The 15398-nt window shown below is 40.7% G+C and overlaps 4 protein-coding genes and 1 pseudogene across 6 annotated transcripts; 2 read left to right on the top strand and 3 right to left on the bottom strand.

Annotated features, from left to right (window-relative positions):
* Positions 1–85: 85 nt before the first annotated feature.
* Positions 86–3985, bottom strand: LOC136250014 (protein disulfide-isomerase A6 homolog). Its single transcript, XM_066042176.1, has 12 exons — positions 3828–3985; positions 3625–3781; positions 3221–3405; positions 2734–2861; positions 2583–2683; positions 1954–2074; positions 1743–1895; positions 1428–1582; positions 1207–1279; positions 1069–1154; positions 370–475; positions 86–244 (listed from the first exon to the last, which is right to left on the bottom strand). The coding sequence occupies exons 1-12, from the start codon at positions 3838–3840 to the stop codon at positions 173–175; spliced, it is 1350 nt and encodes a 449-aa protein (XP_065898248.1). The 5' UTR covers positions 3841–3985; the 3' UTR covers positions 86–172.
* Positions 3852–8872, top strand: LOC136250012 (methionine--tRNA ligase, mitochondrial-like). Of its 3 annotated transcripts, none has more exons than XM_066042171.1 (14): positions 3852–3980; positions 4029–4147; positions 4193–4264; positions 4322–4408; positions 4460–4549; positions 4959–4985; positions 5039–5147; positions 6557–6687; positions 6735–6856; positions 6902–7001; positions 7068–7179; positions 7424–7639; positions 8201–8274; positions 8518–8872. In XM_066042171.1, the coding sequence occupies exons 1-14, from the start codon at positions 3926–3928 to the stop codon at positions 8827–8829; spliced, it is 1626 nt and encodes a 541-aa protein (XP_065898243.1). In that variant the 5' UTR covers positions 3852–3925; the 3' UTR covers positions 8830–8872. The 3 variants fall into 3 exon arrangements, with proteins under 3 accessions (XP_065898243.1, XP_065898244.1, XP_065898245.1); XM_066042172.1 differs by having other exon boundaries at positions 3950–3980; positions 4201–4264; XM_066042173.1 differs by lacking the exon at positions 3852–3980 and having other exon boundaries at positions 4047–4147; positions 4188–4264.
* Positions 8809–10785, bottom strand: LOC136250033 (splicing factor 3B subunit 6-like). Its single transcript, XM_066042192.1, has 5 exons — positions 10660–10785; positions 10476–10516; positions 10341–10418; positions 8985–9123; positions 8809–8939 (listed from the first exon to the last, which is right to left on the bottom strand). Exons 1-5 carry the CDS (start codon positions 10687–10689, stop codon positions 8853–8855), a joined length of 375 nt encoding a protein of 124 aa, XP_065898264.1. The 5' UTR covers positions 10690–10785; the 3' UTR covers positions 8809–8852.
* On the top strand, positions 10710–11932 carry LOC136250030 (tumor protein D54-like). Its single transcript, XM_066042190.1, has 6 exons — positions 10710–11028; positions 11100–11269; positions 11318–11377; positions 11426–11506; positions 11557–11650; positions 11696–11932. Exons 1-6 carry the CDS (start codon positions 10855–10857, stop codon positions 11792–11794), a joined length of 678 nt encoding a protein of 225 aa, XP_065898262.1. The 5' UTR covers positions 10710–10854; the 3' UTR covers positions 11795–11932.
* LOC136250019 (large ribosomal subunit protein uL10-like) lies at positions 11822–15348 on the bottom strand (annotated as a pseudogene).
* Positions 15349–15398: the final 50 nt, after the last annotated feature.

Here is a 15398-nt window from a genome sequence, read left to right as displayed (position 1 = left end):
GAAATGTGTAGCAATTAGCAGCCATCGTGATATAAACCATGCAAAGTGGTATATACCTTCCATGCCATGCACATATTACACCAAGAAGATTCGAAAACTATTAATCGCTGCCATCATTCATAATGTTATAAAAGCTAAATCAAAAGTATACTGAATTAGCTACAAATTGTGTTTACAGTTCGTCCTTGTCACTATCAGCATCCATGTCAAAATCAGACAGGTCATAATCTTCTTCCTCTGGCAACTATAAACATGATAAACACAGATCAAAATACAACCAACACAAGCACAATCAACAAACCAACAAACAACACAAGATCAACATGAAACCAAAATCACAATCGAGATCAAAGCACAATCAACACATACCGCTCCATCTTGACCATCCCATGGTTCACTGGTTGGTATTTTAGTTAGAGCATCACTAGTGAGCCCATGTGATGTTACACCTGGACCACGCCCAGCCACGATAGTCCTGTAGGATAGTGTATCAATGTGAGGGGGGTCAGTGTAATACAGGGAAGGTCAGTGTGAAATAAGCACACAAAGAGATACAGGACTCAATGTATGCTGAACATAGGTGTACCAGTTCAGTATAAGTGAATTAGTTCTGATAAATAAATTTACTGTTTAAACTCTGTGAAATTTATTACTTTAATTCTAAATAATGATGCAGCAGCTATTCATTGCAGCACTTATTTTCAAAATCGATTGCTACACCACTCAAGTGTGGCTACTATTGAAGGTGCATCATTTAACCAAGTAAATACGGTAAACCAGGAGCTTATAAGTGCCTTCATTTGTTTGTTGCTGATAGGCTCTTGTCTATACTAAAATTCAGCATACTCTTACTCTAATAAAACATACACCCATTTGTAAAACACTAACAGAATAGCAATTAGATAGTATTTAAGATTTAGATAAACGAGGTCCTACCACATTGCCTACAATACTATTGCATGATACACCTGTTAGCAGGTAGACAGACTGCATATCATATAACAGCAAAGTGATGTATCAATATATAGTTCCATCATCTCTACAAAGATACATATAGGTACTGCTCACCTCAGGAATTCATTGATGCCAGTCTGACTGAAGGCTCCATGCAGTAAGGAGTACTGCTTCTTGCGAGCATTGACAGTCGCCATAGCCTACATAGCATACACTACCATCATACACAGAACACCAGAAATGACAACTCACTGGATATCCAAAGCCGCCAATCCCAAGGGCTGCCTCCAACTCCATGTTAGCCCCTCCTTCAAGCCACACCCATCTACATGCAACACACAGTGATAGATATAAAATACTATGGCTGTATGAAATACCATCTCAATAGATTTTAGCCATACTTCGCATACACATGTGTATACTAAGCATGGTATCAAATAAGGAGAGGTCACAAGTACAACATGGATACGTACCCCCATGACTTCTGCTTGTATTTGTTGCCCATTTCCTTCAGTAGAGCAATGTAGTCATTACGTCCTGCTGCTCCTGTGTCCAGTATGTGTGGGAGAAATGACAGTATACAGAGTTGCTTGCTAGTACACTCATCCATCACTTCTTGTCCAGTCAACTACACAACAGAGAACAATAAACTATCAGGTGTACATGGAGTCAGAAGGATGTCCTTTAAACTTTATGTAAGTGTTGTATTAGAGATTTCACAGTATACAGATAATAAACTGCTTTTCTGCTGGTGGAGTTGCAAAGGGCAGTTATAGGATTGTACTCACCTCATGCGCTTCAGGAGCGGGTAACAGTTCAGTATAGTGGTTCATGGCCCACTGTACAATGTCACCACTGGTACGACCGCCATCATACTCTTTAGCACTACTGAACTCCTTCGGACCAGAAGGGAAGAATTTGATCGTTGGGTAGCCCCTGATCTGCAGGAAAGTACAATCATGATGGGACATACACGTACACACAGACAGATGGACGTACTCCAAATCGTGATGCAGTGACAGTTTCGGCAGTGGCATCCAGTGCTCCGAGCTTCACCTTTCCCTTTAGCTCAGTAGCAGCTGATGCCCAGTGAGGGGCAAGATTCTTACAGTGACCACACCTAGAGGAGGGGAGTATGGTGTCGTGACTTGGTAGGTAAAATACACACAGGACCACAGGTACACACACATGCACACAACATGCACACATATAAGGCCACTCCAAATAAATCCCCCGTTTCCCATCCTGGACTCATGCATATTTGCATGCAGCGGGCGGGCGGTCCATTTCCATTATTTCATTATTAGATTGGCAGCTTTTCAAGCCATTATTTGTCTGGTACAGCCATAAAAAGCTGCATAAAAGCATGATTAAGCTTGTTTCTTCCTTTTTAAGTTGTAAAATAACACAAATGTGAAGTTTGTGCAAACTTGATAGCACTGTTGACACATGAGTTGGCACTGCTTCAAGATGAGCCTGTCAGTACGCAAGAATAACCAGAAAATAATGGAAGAGTATGGAATAATGAAACATTTAGAGCTGATAGTAACCAGATGCGGGAAGTAGATGGGAAACAGAGAATTTATTTGAAGTGGCCTAACTTTAAAACTACACACACAAGTACGTACCATGGAGCAAAGAACTCCACTAGCCACATGTCATTACTGTTAATAACTGTTTCCTCAAAGTTGCTATCGGTTAACTTGACAACATCATCACTGGAGCCACCCTGCAGCAGTGGAAGGGGCTAATCACATTATCATAAGTGCTATGTCATACCGTCTTCTTGCCACTTCCACCTCCACCACCACTGCTGGAGCCACCCCCTCCACCTGACTGCCGGGATTTGACCAATGAGTTAGCTGCATTGAGACCTGCTCCAATTATGGCATCAGCTGACCGTGCCCCTAACAATAACAAACAATATAGACATGTTCATAAATAGCAAAACTACTTATATAACTCTAATAGAACAGTCAGACAACACTAACAGGTATATTGTATTTCAATTTCATAGAAAAGGCCCCTGACAAGGTAAACTGTACAAACTCAAGTGCAATGCAATGACTACCAATCACACTGGGGTTGAGTTTTGGGCAAAAAGTTACAAAGTGTCATACCAGACAAGTTAACAAACTTTCTAAACAGAAAATAATATATAGTTGTTTCAATATGGCATTACTGAAGTTTTACAATAGGAACTAAAGGTTCTTTTTATTCGAAATTCAAGCTATGTAACATTGCACCATACAATAGCTGTACACACCCTGATAGTCCTCCGGTTGGTTCTTGTTTGCACCAAATATCTTGATCGTGGGAAATCCCCTGATGCCATATTGTCCAGCCAGCTGTTTATGGGAGTCGGCATCTACTGCCCCCACATTGACCACGCCCTTTAGTGTTCCGGCAGCTTTCTTCCAGGCAGGGGCCAGTGACTGGCAATGTCCACACCTTTAGAAAAGAATATATGTATAATCAACTAGGGACCTGCAAGAAGGCTGAAGCCTGTACTCAGGGACACCACACTAAAACTTTGTTGAATGCAAAAAATCCCAGCCCAGTTGATTCCCAGGCTACTTGTTAACTAGGCCAACACAGCCTTGGATCTGGAAAGTCTACTGCATTCAACAGCATAACTTCTAGTATTGCATTAGTACAACTAGCACTTACCAAGGAGCGTAGAACTCCACCAGCCATATGCCATCACTTTGAATCACTTTGTGCTGGAAGTTTGTTGGGTTCAGTTCAACTACATTATCGCCTGGCGAGTAGAACGCTGCACAGCTAACCAGTAGCTGTAACGTGACCAATGCGAGGAACAACATGACTGTGAAGTATAATATGAACACTTCATACAAGCTAACCGACCTTACCTCTTCTAAACATCGCTAGCAAACAACTTGCTGACGAAACAATTAGAATATTATCGTGGTGTGCTGTGATTGGCTAGTTTTAGCACGTCGTTTGGCGCATGGCGTTTATTCCCAGATCGTTCATCACCACCCCGATATTCTACGTGAACGCAAGTGAGCAATTACACATGCACATATTTCACTTCAACCAACCGCCCACAGAGCCGCATATAGGTCACTTGTACACGGTGATATTGGGGGACGCCGCACACAGGTGGTCCGTCATCACAGGAGCCAAGAATCCCGTGTACGCCTGTGGCACAGACGAACATGGTGCCAAGGTATAATCTTACCTCCAGCTATTAGTGTTATAATAAGTAGTGTAGGTGTATAGGGTTGCTAGGGAAATGGGAATGAGCCCGGAAATGTTCTGTAGAAGAGCTACGGCTAAATTCCAGGTAACAAATTGCCCTGATTATAAGACATTACTTAGCTATGTAATATACTTCTTACAGCACATGCTAGCGGCAGCAAACATCAACAATGACAAGTTTATCTGCACAACAAGCCCTGCCCATCAGCAGACAGTGTATCAGTTATGGGTGAGCAAGCTAGCCACACCTCCTGCTGTCTGCATACCTTGATCACTGCAGGACAGACTGGAACAGAATGGGTTTATATATCGAGGCAGTTATGAAGGATGGTACTCTGTCAATGATGAAGCATTCTATAGTTCTGATGATGTGAGTAATGATGTGGTGCATCAGTCCAAAAATTATTCACTAATTTGGATGCATGTTTAATTGACAGTGCATCACTGTATATATAGAAATTTTTTAGGGATATAAAATTTCTATCTTTGACACTTTGGATTTACCGTATGCTAGTGGAATCTGGACACTTGGTAATGGTCTCAAAGTATCCCTTACCATGTATACTGACTCAGGACACCTTGATAATCAGGACACTTTTGACCAGTTGGCCACAGGTTTCACTGTAATTGGCAGCCTCTGTAGAATACATGTATCCTCAAAAATAATTTTTTTCGTTTGTAGTAATTTATAAAAAAATGCGTACCACAGTATTAAGTGTATATACACTATGTATACTGTGCTCATTTGTATGAGCAAACTGCATGTTGTCATCTCACAGGTGACCACGAATGATGCAGGAGTGAAGGTTAGGTGTAGTGGTGTGGTGTACTTTGTTGTCTAGGTAACCAGTTGGCATAGGTTTCAGTGGAAACAAATAATCCAGTGGAGTGGACAATAGAGGACAATTACAAGTTCCGATTATCTAACATGGAAGAAAGGCTGCTGCAGTGGGCATCACAACCAGATGGTGAGTCTGTGATCACAATATATAGTTTAGCATGTATGGGTACCTTGGGACCAACCAACAGTATCCCAATTATCAAGGTGTCCTGATCAGTATTAAGGAATGCGTTGGGGCCTTTAACTAAGTGTCTGGGTGTTCAAATGTCCACATTAACATGTTGTAGTGGAGGGTGCCATGCAAGTTGTTTAGGTTTCTATTGTGCTAACCACCTTACTCACCTATATCAGCAATAAAATAGTAATCTGATTGAAACACTCTTCCAAGTAATGTGGTGGGTGTATCAGGTATGACAGTTTCTCAACTGCTCTAGTTAGTTACTGTATTTGACTGGTTAGTAGCTGTGGCTCATATAATAGCTGCCCCTGGATAGTAGCCATTCCACAGCCTAGAATTGTAGTCATAAGAGCTGTGGGTTGTATTTGAATGATGCAAGTGTTGTTTGAAGCGGAAGCCGGGCAAAGGAGTCGTTTTAAGCCAGGAAATAGCATTTTAAAGAGAAGTTGATAACTAAAGGACGATTAAACAAGGTCAGTCACTTGTGAATCCATATAAATGTCATGGGCTGCTGCCACACAAGCTCATAGTAGCTGCCCTCAGATAGAGCCACCTTCTCATAGTAACCGCAGGGTTTTCCTTGCTGAAAATTATAGTAACCACAGCTATTATAACCAGTCAAATATGGTACTTTGTAGTAAAAAGTTGGTTGTGTATACTGTATAGCTGAAAATTTTCAAGGGACGAAACTTTTGTGAATTTCGTGAGTGATGATAGCTTCATGAAAATATAATCGTGAAATGTTTCAGTTTATACACATAGCTATTACCCGCTTTCTAGACTTTCGTGAAAACGTTAAAATCGTATTTGCACAGTTTCGCAAGAATTTCATCCCTTGAAAACTTCCTACTATAAGGTAGCTGCCTATGGTACCAAAAAATGATTGATGCAGTAAGGAAAATAGTGACGGATATGGACAGCGGTGTAGCTAGCACAGAAGGATTGGTTGGGCACCACTGTATGCATACAAGCTGTAGCAACCCACATGCTGAGGGTCTAGGGGCATACCCCCAGGAAAATTTTTGAAAATTACATACCGAGATTCAATTTGGTGGCATTTTACAGCTAAAATTTGTCATCTCTAGTAGGACACTAGCTGTACTAACATTTTGTTTGCATAATAATTATTATTAGTTGTGTAGCTGTAGGAGGCTTCATATTGTACCTCATATTGCACAATTTAGCTAGAGCTAGCTACATACGGTAAGTACCTGAGTTGGTAGGGCACTGGAACTGATTGCTTGGCCTGTGCCCCTACCAGTATCCACACCACTGGGTAAGGATGAGATGTGAATTATGTAATCGGGTTTATGTGTGCCTTCTGTGATTTCCAATAACATGATAATGTGTTCCTGTAGCAATAATTCCCAAGATGTCCAGGGAGATGGTGCTATCCTGGATCAATCAAGGGCTGAAAGATCTCTCTATCTCTAGACCATCATCACGAGTACCTTGGGGAATCCCCACTCCACACAACACCAATCAAACAGTTCAGTGACCTATAGTTATCTCAATTAATAATGTATCATGTGGCAGGTCTATGTGTGGTTTGATGCTCTATGTAACTATCTGACAGTTGCTAAGCAACCATTTACCAACCAGTTGTCCAGCTCCTTATGGCCTCATGTGGTACACTTAGTGGGCAAGGATATCCTGAGGTAGTGGGTGGTCTGTGTTATGTTGTTGCAAGCCCCACCCCTCAGGTTCCATGCAGTTTACTGGCCAGCCTTCCTGATGGCTGCTGATCTGGCTCCCCCTAAGAGAGTTGTGTCACATGCTCACTGGACTGTGGGGAAGGTCAAGGTATGCATTGTGTTGTACAAGATGTTGTTGACAAGGGCAATATTACTTGGGGCTGTGTTATATTAGATGTCAAAGAGTTTGGGTAATGTGGTGGACCCAATTACCATCCTAGACCAGTATGGTGTGGATGCTGTGAGGTACTTCTTTCTCAAAGATGGTCGACTGGAAGATGACAGTGGTGAGAATTATAGTGTAGAAATTCATTTTGTATAATGTATGTATTGTGTGTGTGCTTTGATAAATTAATGCAGTACACAACCTAAATGAGTTATGTAGACATGCCAAGTTGTATGCCACAAGCTCTCAGCACTGTGTATTTTGTTCCCAGCAGACCTGGCTCTATGCACCAACAGAGTATTACCACCAAAAACTCTTTTGAGTGTTTTGTCATGTCAGTTGACTTCACATGTTGTGTTTATTAGATTTTACTGAGAATCGGATCACATCACTACTCAATACAGAGTTAGCTGATAATCTTGGTAATATGTTGAACAGAGTTACAGGAGTGAAGGTCAATCCTTCCCAGACATACCCTCCCTTCCACATTGACCTGTTCCCATTAAACGCCACCTCATCCCCTCAGTGTAGAGCAGGCAGTGAGGACTATGAACTACTGAACACTATGAACAACCTCACAGGTTAGTATGGGGGTGATGTAGTTCACTATAAGGTGGTGATGGTGTTGGGTTTATACATTTTTATTAGGCCATACCAAAATAATGATATGTTTCACGTAGGCCTAGTTTCACGGATTGTTTGCCATCTAGTTAGTGACCTGGCAGGTCAAAAAATAAACAAAAATGTAAATCATTTGACAGAGTTTATATGACTGCTCTATTAGAGTACTTCGATCTTGACTCTTGACAGGTGCAAAAGTTAAAAATAAAGTAATGAACTCCATTCCTTCCCCTTTGCTACTACACCTGTTACTTCTATATTAGCAATCTTTTTAAGAGATCACGTGATTTACATTTATTTTTGAGTTTGCCAAAAACATTGACCCACCGCATCTGTGAAACATAAGATTAATTTGTTATGGCCTTATATACTAAACTGTTAGTGAAGCTGTGTCACTGTACTGAGCTTGCAAGCAGTGGTGTGAAATGTACATGATTGTAATCATAATAATCAACTACCAAATCACACTCTTTGGGACTTAGTAGGCATATACAGCATATAGGGCTATTGTTTCATTACAGATGAGGTCAGCAAGTTGTACAATGATTTTAAATTTGGTATGGCCATCACTAAGATTATGGAGTGTGTACAACAGGTAAGTGTGTGGTTAGCTGTAGATGACAAAACTTTCAAGTGGGGAACTTGCACTTTTTAACACTCATAATGTTTTCTCTATGTTAGTAGTGTACAAAATTGTATGCTAGGATTTGATGCACTTTCGCATACCATATATGTACAAATTTTCAAGGGATGTTTTGTGGCTGCTTGCACAAAAATTACATACTTAGGAGTTTCATCATTTTCCAGAAATGTCATAATCTGCTACTGGTGTCTACAGGGTAATGCCTTCCTCCAAAGACACCAGCCATGGGTGTTGATCAAGCAACCGGAGGAGCAGCCCTGGCTGGACACTGTCCTTCACACGGCACTTGAGTGTGTCCGTCTGTGCTGTGTCTTGTTATATCCCATAGTACCGCAATCAATGACTGAAGTGAGACACAGACTCGGCCTACTTACTGACATTACAACACAAGATCTACAGTGTAGACTGAATAGAACATTTATCAATCCTGGCAGTGAACACATTCCTGGAGCTTCCACTAAACTAAATTCATGCAGTAAACTGCTGTTCAAGAAATTTGATATATAATGTATCTTATATACTTTACAATGCTACTTTTTGTCCAAGTCAATACCGTATTTAGCTTTTAGTTCATCAATTTGGTCTCTCTTCAAATCTTTGTTGACTCTCTTGAACGCCTGTGTGAGAGATGTAAACAATGCTTAGTAGTCATGGTAACTGACCTTATGTGGTTGGTAGTACAGAACAACCAAATATCTATTACACACGTTGAAACCTGATAAGTGTTCACAGGCATTCTTGGCATCAAAAATGTCTTCGTAGACGACGTAAGCTGTCCCTTTGGTCTGTGCTGTACAACCCCTACAGCAGAAAGAAGCACATTAGTGGATAGACCTCCATTTTGTCATATCTGTCCCCCCCCAGGTTATTATTACCTATAAAGGTATTGTGAACATATTCAACTAGGTAAAATTCTACCATTACAACTCATAAATAGTCAGCTATGGGGAAATGGAACATAATTTGCAGCAAAAAATTTCCTTCCATTGACAATCCATTAGTCACTATGTTTACATTGTTACTGTATAGTGATCATTACCACTACACATAAGAACCTGGAACAACATCCACTGGTAACAGAGTTTATGATTATAGATTATAGTCTAGTTACCCAAGTATCTCACAGCTCAAATATGAAGTGGTTTTGATATTAGCCAATGGCTCACTAAACAGGGCTGAAACCAGAATATTTGGGGAGAACTAACCAATGGTACTCTTTAAATGCATCCTTGCTAAACACTTGACCATAACTACTTCAAGGTTGTTCAACTTACCTGCTTTCCAACCAATCTGTGTAAATGTTTATGTTTTCATCCACAAAATCACCCGAACAAACAAATGGAGGATTTCTGATGTCCCCCGACCTAACAACTCACTATTTAGCAAAAAAAAATCCTAACAACAACTTTCAACTAGGTATGGCCTTATTATAAGTCACTACATGCTAACACATAAGCTATTGTACATAGACAATGTAATGCACAATGTTCCCCTGTATGATAAATTGTTTCCTTCTTTCTCATGGCTGCCAATATTCATTTGCTACAGGCACAACTTGGGGATATTTTATTAGAAAAGTTATAGTAATGAAACATTTCAATTACATTTGATCATCAACAGTGGACCTTATCTAGATTGATGAAAATGGTGGCAATAGTGTGGGGACTTTATACAAAAGAGTATTGGGAGAGGTTGCATTTTGCTATGATAATGTTAGTACATTCTAACAGGGGCAAAGGCGAGGCATACATACTTTACGAAAGTGTGCTATTTTGTATCCACATCAGAATTTAGTTCTTTCACCGGATGGGCCTATTACACATTGTCACAACATGCCTACTAGTCTCTTACATTCATAATCTCATAGCTCCATGTCGTGAAAGCCACAAACAAAGTTCATTTTTGTTAACGTGTGATGAAGTACCCAGCTACTTTGTCAATAATGACGTAACATTTCGTCAATGCGGATAAGGTTCATAGTGGTGATTCAACAGAGTAAGTTACTAGACACAACTCACAATCTTATCTGCCGAATTGCTCCATACTTGCCAAATATATCGTACATCTCTTCTGTTGAGATCTCGAAGGGAAGATTCCTGTACAAGAAAATAATTGATACATCAGTTCACAGAGCTGGGTATCTATATACTAACCTCACATATAATATCCTGTTAACTTCAGGAGGTAACCGAATCTGGAATTAACGTAGAAACACATATAGACTGAGCCGAAATTGTCTATGTGGTGCATTAAATAGAATCGCATTGCTTTAATGTCATTATAAACACGCAATCTTTCTACCCTACACATAATCCATACACTAAGTGGTCCACTCACGTTAGACTTCCTCACTGCCGCTAGAGCCATCACTGTAAACTGCCGAGTAAACAATTCTATGACGCAAAGGAAACACGTGACCTAAAATATTAAACCTGGAGCACAAGCGCTTCGAAATCATTGTGAATTGTCAGCAAGTGTAAAGAGCTCGGAATTTACATTTTATTTGATTTACACGCTCGTTTTGTCGGTAACATGGCTACGGACACTACTGGATACGATGGACTGGAGACGAACACTTCTCCTCCCAACGAGACGAGCGACCTAACAGACCAACCACTCAGCCCAACCTCGCCTGAAGATGATATCCAACTGGAACCCACCGAGGAGGAAATGAGGACAGAAGAACTGAAAGAGAGAATGAGACAAGTAAGTATTAATGGCCCCATTGTAAGGCTCTATTAAAATGACTGTTAATTCAAATTTCCTATTGTGTATAGCTGCAGGTTGAGATTGGTGACTTGTATGAACAACTACAAAGGAAAGACAATGAACTATCTGAAGTAAAGAAGGAGCTGGGCATCACCCCATTCACCGAGTTTAAGGAGAGCATTGCAACTGGTATGAGAGTGATAGGCAATAAATGGAAGGAGATACAAGAGACAGGAGCGTAAGTAACTCCCATAACATCACCCCCTAATAATATACACACTAACAGATATCGCAAAACTAATGAAAAGCTCACTGGTTGGAAAGATAAGCTAGAGTCATCAGAAAGGTGGGAGTGTAGTTTGTAGGGGATTCACCTAACATGACATCACTGCAGATACCAGAAGACTAAGGGAACACTTAATGAAGTTGGCAGTAAGACTTCAACAGCAATATCCAAGGCAGGATCTTCCATAAGGTAGGTATATGGTGAGAAATGGTAAGATGTTCAACTGTCTCTTACTACAGTTCAACTACTTCAAGTGCCTATCACAAGGTCAAGGAGAATGAACGTATCCAGAATATGGGGTCTGCCATTCGTAGCACTTCGATCAAGCTAAAGGTCAGTCCTCACAGTATGCTAGTAATGTCATCTTGTGGGCTATAGGACCGTGTAATGGGCACAAGCATTGACAAAGGTGATGAGACTGCAGCAGCAGGGGAAGAAGTGGTAGTACCTGATGAACAGCCCAAACATGACATTTAAGCTACAAGTGCACCTACTGCAATCCCATTCCAAATGATACTGAATTTTATTACCACAAATAACTATTTTCATCAGTATAACAAAACTTTTTGATTGTGGCATTACACAAGACAATTTTATTAGTCAAACAATCCGAAACCCATGTCATCATCTGACTCTTCCTCAGACTCTTCTTTCTTTTCTTCAGCTGCAGGTTCATCAACTTTCTCTTCCTCAACTGCAGGGGCTGCTTGGATAAAAGCACTAGGGTCTTCAAGGAATGCCTTTGCCTATGTAAATAAAGACCTCTTATATGGAGAACTTAATAAGGACAACTTTATTCCCATTTAACCCTTTATTACTGAAGTTTTTTTTACAAAACCGCAAGTGTGAAAACTTTTATGGCTTGTGTGAACTGTGTGCGATACGAGTGGACCCCACCCATTAATTAACCCATCAAGCTATATACCGTTTGATAGCCATCTCTCTCTTCTACCGACACAGCTAGAATACTTACAGATCACACACACAACTCACGCGCTATGAAGCGAAGAAAGCGTATCTTCTCCGTATCGCCATGGCATTGAAAGATGGACGCCGCCATCTTACTAATCAACGCGATGACATCACACTATTTATTTTTAGAATCCTTATCACGTGGGGAATGAAGTAATTCTAACTAAAGCCTCCTAGTAGCAGGGAGAAGGCGAACATGGAGTTTTAAACAGGTATTATTGTTTTGTATACGCTATTTTATATTGCCAAGTGCCATATCTTGCCCATGCTTCTTCCTATCGCCGAACGGTAAACTTCATTAGATGCGCCCGGTCCTTCTGAGTAGTTTGGTAGCAATTTCAGCTTCGTAGCCCCTAGGAAAAAGGAGTTATGGCTCCGTTTATAAAGGGCACTTGTTATGGCAATATATTAGCCATTCGATAATAAAGGGTTAAGTATACAGTCTGCATTTATACCTCCAAAAGAGGAAACACAAATTTGAATACATACAGTATCTTTACAGGACGGTGTCCATTATATAACCAGGAGCACATAGTGTCCTATGGACAAGGATTGGATTAGGATATTATGGAATTGTCCATAGGATTCAATGCGCTCCTGATATTACCTACAGTATGGCAGTCTCATTGTAGGTAAGGAGTACATACTCTACACCAATGTGTTCAGAGAGCTTTGAAGTGTAATAATCACAGACTGCCTTACAGGTTTTTGCAATTGAATTCGGCGACTTTGCAATTGAATTCGTCCCGTTTGCAATTGAGTTCGTCGCTGTTGCAATTGAATTCGTCCCGTTTGCAATTGAATTAGTCAGTTTTGCAATTGAATTCGTCCCGTTTGCAATTGAATTCGTCGCTTTTGCAATTGAATTCGTCGCTTTTGCAGTTAAATTCGTCCGTAACAAGAATGGCAGCTGGAGCAAACACGAAAACATGATGTAGCAGCTGCTACAAGAACTTGTTCCAGTACAACGGTAGTAAACAACTCTTTATAAGGCAATAATTCTTCCTCTACAGCCTATCCAGCAACATTCCAAACTCTACTACGCCATTCGCGATGGGTGTGGTCACTCGCAAGCAAGTTAATTAACTTGTCAGACAGCTATCAACTTTGCGTACTACCAGCTTCAATTACCTTCTAGTGTCTCAAGTGTAACTCTCCAAGGCATAAATAGTTCATCTCTTAATGAACGGGTTGGTTTCTTGGAGCCGTTTTGTTTATGACGAATTGTAATGCAAACGCGACGAATTCTATTGCAAAACCGACTAATTCAACTGCAAAACCGACGAATTCAATTGCAAAACCGACGAATTCAATTGCAAACGGGACGAATTCAATTGCAAACGGGACGAATTCAATCGCAAAGGCGACGAATTCAATTGCAAAAACCTGTAAGTACACAATACAGTAACTAGTCTGACCTGTTCAGCTTGTTTAAATGTGATGTCCGTAGCAACAGCCAGCAAGTTCTGTAAAGAAATAACCATTAGCTCAGTTCCATTAGAGAAATGGTTACCTTAAATCCATTAACAATAGAGTGAGGTACAGACACTGCAGTCGGGTACCCTATCTGTAATGAAACTGCAGCTACATTCAACATCCCCTAAAAGAATTAAATAGTAATTCCAGACATGTAAAATCTATTTAAATCTTTATGTAAATATTAGCTGCCTCATAACAGAAGCCCATTCATCACTGATGTTATCCACCAAATATGAACGGCGAGCGATTGATTTAATCCTTGGCAGACTGAGAACACATCAACAACACACCTGAGTAAACCTCTTCAACAAATCTTCATCAGTAATGTCCAGCACACTTGGATCATACGTGGCACCTCCCTCATATACCTGCATCACTTAAGACCATAAGAGAAGGGAAATATCTTTAACATTCCAAGCAAAGTAGACTCTGAGGCTCCCACTTTCTCGTTTGCTTTGATCAAGTGTACATTGTTCTATTGTAAGACACTAACAGATTATGCTGGGTGTGTGATAGGTCATACCAATATTTCAATGGTGCCTCTTGAGATCTTGGTGGTGATGGATAAGGCTTGGAAGAAAGATGTCTTCTCAGGACCAAGTCCAGTGTTACCTGCTGAGACGAACACATCAATTGGAGCCATAGCACCAGCTTTAGCAGGGGCCGCGACCTAACATCCACATCACCACGTTTATCCCATTAATAGAGCACACAAGGTACCTTGTTTGCCTGGATATTGTCACACACAACCTTCAACTCTTCCTTGGTGAACACAAACCCGATGTTGCCCTTGATACGAGGTAACAATCTCTCTAGCCCAGGGTTCTTATCAAGATGTCCTCGGATTGCTTTCCTAATCATTGTATTCTTCCCCATCAGAACCACTATGGAGATATCAACCAAACTGAAACAATTATCAGAACAGTAGATAATACTAACCAGCTGATCCTCTGAGTGAACTTCTGATTTGTTACATCTGTTTAGAGTCAACATTATCTGCACCGACAATGAATACTTTAGCAGGGATTTTTCTAGGGGGGGGGGGGCAAGGGGGCATTCCCCCCCCCCCCCCCCCCCGAACTCTGCCTCAACCAGACCAATGATGAAACAATGATAAATTGATTTGAAATCATAAAATTTAGTCGATGGCTAGCTAGCTACAATAAAACAAATTTAGCCTAATTTAAGTTCTCTCCCCCCCCCCTCAATTTCTGAAAAATTCGGATTCCCCCCCCCCCCCCCCCCCCCGAATTTATTTTCTAGAAAAATCCCTGCTTTAGGGTATTCATCAAACAATTGCTGTGGTGGAGGAGGGTAAGTTGTACACTAACTACTACACACTTAACTTTCACCAATTAGCTCACCAGTATTTTCATGAAGTAGTTGGCTTTCCAACTCGTCCTGTCTTCCTGACCATCCTTGAAAGTGATCAGGGAGAGCCTCTCGGGAGGTTTAAAGAACTGCCATGTCACATAGTGCACGTTAAATAGATAACACATTGAAATAATCGATAAAACCAGTAGAATTACCATAACAAAGAACATCATTATCATTTACCCATCACACACTCACACGGTACAACATACAACCACTCACTGATCAGTAAACAAAGAGGAAGTGCGTTTGCTAC

The sequence above is a fragment of the Dysidea avara genome, chromosome 3, assembly GCF_963678975.1.
Source record: "Dysidea avara chromosome 3, odDysAvar1.4, whole genome shotgun sequence".
In the NCBI taxonomy this organism is placed as follows: domain Eukaryota; kingdom Metazoa; phylum Porifera; class Demospongiae; order Dictyoceratida; family Dysideidae; genus Dysidea; species Dysidea avara.
Note: the sequence above shows the minus strand (reverse complement) of the source record. Positions and strands in the feature narration are given on the sequence as shown.